Consider the following 5,624-nt stretch of genomic DNA (forward strand, 5'->3'; position numbering starts at 1 on the left):
CTGAAAAAAAACAAACCCAAACATCTGGAACTGCCTTCTTCTCTCTTGGTTCTTCTGGGAGTGCAGATGCTGACAAGCCCTTTTGTACTGGGACCAGTTTCATCTGACACAGCTGAACACCAGGGTGGTCCCTGTCCCCACCATGACCATGACCCCAGGGGTGCAGAGCAGGGCTGAACCCTCACAGTCAGTGGGCACAGGGTCTGCTCCTCATGGAAAATGTAGTGAACTCCAGTCAGGGTTCCTGCCATGGAACTGAAGGAGAGACTCCTAGAAAATGTCTGTGAGAGAGAGAGGTGTTGGAAAGAGGTTTTGATTTTTCTGAGAATGTTCTTCCCTAACTTGTAACTGTCATTTCCTACTTGAACAGTGCCCCACATCAAGAGGCAACAAATGCCCAACAGCAGCTCCATGGCCCAGTTCCTCCTGCTGACATTGTCAGAAAGGTGGGAACAGCAACTGATGCACTTCTGGCTCTTCCTGGGCATCTCCCTGGCTGCCCTCCTGGGCAACGGCCGCATCCTCAGCGCCGTAGCCTGCGACCAGCACCTGCACACCCCCAGGGACTTCTTCCTGCTGCACCTCTCCCTCACAGACCTGGGTTGCATCTGCACCACTGTGCCCAAGGCCATCCACAACTCCTTCTGGGACACCATAACCATCTCCTACACAGGATGTGCTGCACAGGCCTTTTTCTTTCTGTTCTTCATCACAGCAGAGTTTTCCCTCCTGACCATGATGTGCTACGACCACTATGTTGCCATCTGCAAACCCCTGCACTATGGGACCCTCCTGGGCAGTAGAGCTTGTGCCCACATGGCAGCAGCTGCCTGGGCCACTGGGTTTCTCAATGCTCTGCTGCACACAGCCAATACATTTTCCCTGCCCCTGTGCCAGGGCAATGCCCTGGGCCAGTTCTTCTGTGACATCCCACACATCCTCAAGCTCTCCTGTTCACACTCAGGCTACCTCAGGGAACTTGGGTTCATTGTGGTTAGTGTGTGTTTATTGTTTGGTTGTTTCATTTTCAATGTGTTCTTTTATGTGCAGATCTTCAGGGCTGTGCTGAGGATCCCCTCTGAGAAGGGACGGCACAAAGCGTTTTCCACGTGCCTCCCTCACCTGGCCGTGGTCTCCCTGTTTATCAGTACCTCATTCTTTGCACACCTGAAGCCTCTCTCCTTCTCCTCCCCATCTCTGGATCTGACCCTTCCAGTTCTGTACTCGTTGGTGCCTCCAGCCCTGAACCCCCTCATCTACAGCCTGAGGAACCAGGAGCTCAGGGATGCCCTGTGGAAACTGGTAACTGGGTGTTTTTTGCAAACATGGATCAAGTGATTGCTATGCAATGACTTTCAGGGTACATCATGACAGGCCAACTCTGCTTTTCCTTTTTTGTTTTTTTTTCTTTTTATCCAATTTTTATGATGGTTTCCATAAACGTAATTATTTCTCCCCTAAAATATCCACCTATCTTGTGTGACTCATAGAATTTGCATAAATGGGAAACCATTTCCTCTAAGCAAAATAAATAAACCTTTAGCAACTTCTTTATCTAAGATTCATGGGAGGGAAAAACACCTTTCTGATTGCACCAGCTTGGGGCTGGTTCTTTTGTCTCAGAGGAATAGCAGGGGCAATGCTAGTGCTGGCACAGAGGGGCTGCAGAGCTCTCAGGACACCCTGGATAGGAACCACAGGGTGCCATGGACCTCCTTTCCCCTCTGTCCACCCATCTCTGTGTTGACTCCTCTCTGTGCTCCAGGAGCTGCTGTGCCCTTCAGAGGGGCTGGGGCTGTGTGGGGAGTGCCCAGAGCTCTGCAGCTCCCTGGGGTGGGAACTGCTGTGGGGCCAGCCAGGGCTGGGCTGGAAAGGTGGCAGGGGACCTGGGAGGGCCTAGAGGGAGCAGTGCTGAGCTGGAACCTTGCTGGGAGAGGAAAATATCAATGTGCATTTCCCAGGGTGTGATTGGCTTGTTTAAGGGCTCATTTCAGGGGGGTAGTGGGGTAGACCCAGGGCTCCTGGATGGCAGGTGAGGCAGGCAGGTTGTCCCAGTTTAAATGAGACAAGGGTCTTTTGCTAAGGATGGATTAGGAGAAAAAGACCCAAACTTCTCTTTCTAAGTAATTATAAATCCGAAATTAGGAAGTTCCAGTTGAAGGAAAACAAATTATGGAAAAGGGAAAATAACAGCCCTTTATTAAAGGTATGTGTGTATTAACAGGAACACGAAAAAAAAACCCAAGTAAAACAACCAAGCAATACTCTTATACCCACCAATAATCCCCTTCAAGAACAAAACCGATAAACCAGCAAAAGGAAAATTAAATAGTTCAATTTCTTGCACCCTTTGGTGCAGTTCCAACCACAGTCAGCAGGGGGCGCTGTCGGGTCACTGGAGATGCAAAACTTGTAATGTCCCGTACTATTCACCAGGTGGCGCTGTTGGGTCACTGGAGGTGCAGAACTTTTAGTGTCCTACAGTAGTCACCAGGTGGCGCTGTTGGATCACTGGAGGAACAGAACCTGTATTGTCCAGTGCCCGTCACCAGGTGGCGCTGTGAGATCCTTGGTTGCCACCAGGTGGGTTGGGGGAAGGGGAAAAAGCAACACCCCCCAGGGTATATTGGAGGAAAAAAACCAAAAAAACCTCAATTCCCCTTCCCTTTCTACACTGGAAAAAAAAAAGGGGGGGAGGGGGGAAGGGGGAAGGGAAAAAAAAAAGCAATAAAACAGAAAGTTCTCCCAATGGAAGAAAAAATCACGAACTTCAGCTGGTGAGGGTTCGCTTTAAGCAGGGCCTGCAGCCAGCAACAACTGAGCAGAGAGCAGCAGTAAACTCACCTCCGACAGGAAAGAAAAGAACCAGGCAGTGTCTGCAGCTCGCAGCAGGTCCCAAAGCCCCACCGGCACACCACCAGATTCTCCTCCCAGCCTGTGTGCCAGCCACACAGTAGCCCCCCCCCGAACCCCTCCCACTTTTTTGCCCAGGAGACAAGAGAAAAAAAAAGTAACGTGCAAGTCCTTATCTGCCTTGTTTCCTAGGAGACTAATGTCCGGTCATCAGCCATGGGGGCTAGGTCTTTTGTAATTTGAAGTGCTTATCTTGACATCCAGGGGGGAAGGGAGAAAATTCTTCACCTGGCTACGAGAGTTAGCTAAAACCACGACATCATCCACCCCTAATTTTCTCCCTTTCCCATGCCACCATACATCTATCAAATTAAACTTTTTTAAACTCCATACATACATACATTATTCTAAACTATGTACACATTCAAAAATATATAGTTACAGATACAGATACAGAGTTATGGCCTGTTTACCCTAAGATGATATCTCCTTGAGGTATGCACCGGGTTTCTCCATCTTCTTGCATCACTCACCATGTGCAACCAGGTCCTTGGGTAAAAACAATTCCACAAATGGATTTGCCTTTGTTCAAAGCAGGGTTAACCCAAACTGTTTTCCCTAACATACCTCTCATGTAAACCACTGGGACCTTGTCCCTGTCTACAGTGGGAAGGGACTCTGATCGGGCAGGGCCGGCTCGATTGATGGAGCCTCTAGTGTTGACTAACCATGTAGCCTTTGCTAGGTGTTGATCCCAGTGTTTGAAAGTGGCTCCACCTAATGCTTTCAGGGTAGTCTTCAACAGTCCATTGCACCCTTCAACCTTCCCGGCAGCTGCTGCATGGTATGGTATGTGATAGACCCATTCAATGCCATGCTCTTTCACCCAGGTGGTAACTAAACTATTCTGGAAGTGAGACCCATTATCTGACTTAATCCGCTCTGGGGTGCTGTGCCGCCACAGGACCTGTTTTTCGAGGTCCAGGATGGTATTTCTGGCAGTGGCATGGGGCACAGGATGTGTCTCCAGCCATCCAGTGGTGGCTTCCACCATGGTGAGCACATAGCGCTTACCTTGACGGGTCTGTGGCAGTGTGATATAATCAACCTGCCAAGCCTCCCCATACCTGTATTTATTTCACCGTCCACCATACCTCAGGGGTTTCAGTCTCTTAGCCTGTTTAATGGCAGCGCATGTGTCATAGTTCTGATTGTAGCAAGGAATTTTGTCTTTCCTTTCCCCTTCCCCCCGCTGTTAAGGAGTAATCAGATAACAAAGGAGTTGGCCTGAGACCTAAATGACCAGACATTTATCTCCGAGCAACGAAGGGGGAGGGATTGGGAAGAAGGCCAGGGTGTGTGTATGGAAAGAGGTGGGGTCTGGGGGGTTGGAGCTCGGCTCTGGAGCGGGAGGAGGAGGCTGCAGCACAGAGGAGAGACGGGCTGGTTTCTTCTTTGTTTTTTTTCCTGTAGGAGAGGAGTTTTTGCTGCTGTCTCTCTGCTCAGTTGTTTGCTGGTTGCAGGCTTGGTTTTCACTGCGAGATCTTCACCAACTGAGTCGTGAGTTTTTTCTTCCATTGGGAGAACTTTCTGTTTCCCTTCCCCTTCCCCCCTCCTCCCTCGCCACCCGGCGGTGACCAGGGTTCCCACAGTGCCGCCCGGTGACGGGTGCTGGACATTGCAAGTTCCACTCCTCCAGTGATCCAATAGCGCCACCTGGTGACTACTATAGAACATTACAACTTCTGCTCTTCTTGATATCTCAACAGCGCCACCTGGTGAACGGTATAAGACATTACAAATTTTTGCATCTCCAGAGACCCGACAGCGCCCCCTGCTGACTGTGGCTGGAACTCCACCAAAGGGTGCTAAAAATTGAACTATTTGATTTTCTTTTTTACCGGTTTTATTGGTCTTGTTCTTGAAGGGGATTATTGGTGGGTATAAGGGTGTTGCTTGGTTGTTTTACTTGGGGTTTTTTTTTCGTGTTCCTGTTAATACGCACATACCTTTTAATAAAGGGCTGTTATTTTTTCCCTTTTCCATAATTTGTTTTCCTTCAATCGGAGCCTCTTAATTTTGGATCTATAATTGCTAGAAAAGAAGGTTTGGGTCTTTTTTTCCTAATCCATCCTCAGCAAAAGACCCTTGTCTCAATTAAACTGGGACAGCATGTCTCACAGTCATGGATAACCTGAGAGATAGCATCCATGGTTCGATTCACCCCTCGGTCTCGTGCCCATCTGTAGGTGGTATCTCTGCCTTGATGGTCGGCGGCATCATGGTCCCATCGTGCTAAGAACAATTCACCTTTGTGCTGCCAGTCTAGGTCCACCTGTGACACCTCAATTTGTGCAGCTCGGTCTGCCTGTTCATTGTTGCGATGCTCCTCATTGGCTCGATTTTTGGGCACGTGGGCGTCTACGTGGCGGACCCTCACAATCAGTTTCTCTACCTGGGTAGCAATGTCTTGCCATATATCAGCGGCCCAGATGGGTTTTCCCCTACTTTTCCAATTGGTCTTCTTCCATCTGTCCAACCCCCCTCACAGGGCATTGGCCACCATCCATGAGTCCATGTAGAGGTAAAGTTTTGGCCACTTCTTTCATTCAGCAATGTCCAATGCCAACTGGACAACTTTGAGCTCTGTGAATTGGCTTGATTCACCCTCTCCTTCCATAGCTTCTGCAACTTGTCTTGTGGGACTCCATACAGCTGCTTTCCATTTCCGTTTCATCCCTACAATACTGCAGGAACCATCAGTAAAGAGT

General features: G+C 49.2%; 1 protein-coding gene across 1 annotated transcript; it reads left to right on the forward strand.

The window, feature by feature from the left end:
• Nucleotides 1-387: 387 nt before the first annotated feature.
• Nucleotides 388-1,338, forward strand: LOC114071136 (olfactory receptor 14I1-like). The gene has a single exon (XM_027908834.1). It carries the CDS (start codon nt 394-396, stop codon nt 1,336-1,338), a length of 945 nt encoding a protein of 314 aa, XP_027764635.1. The 5' UTR covers nt 388-393.
• Nucleotides 1,339-5,624: the final 4,286 nt, after the last annotated feature.

This window comes from Empidonax traillii, unplaced genomic scaffold, assembly GCF_003031625.1.
Source record: "Empidonax traillii isolate 1590-97213 ecotype Southwest subspecies unplaced genomic scaffold, ASM303162v1 scaffold1859:size59346, whole genome shotgun sequence".
NCBI classification, from domain to species: domain Eukaryota; kingdom Metazoa; phylum Chordata; class Aves; order Passeriformes; family Tyrannidae; genus Empidonax; species Empidonax traillii.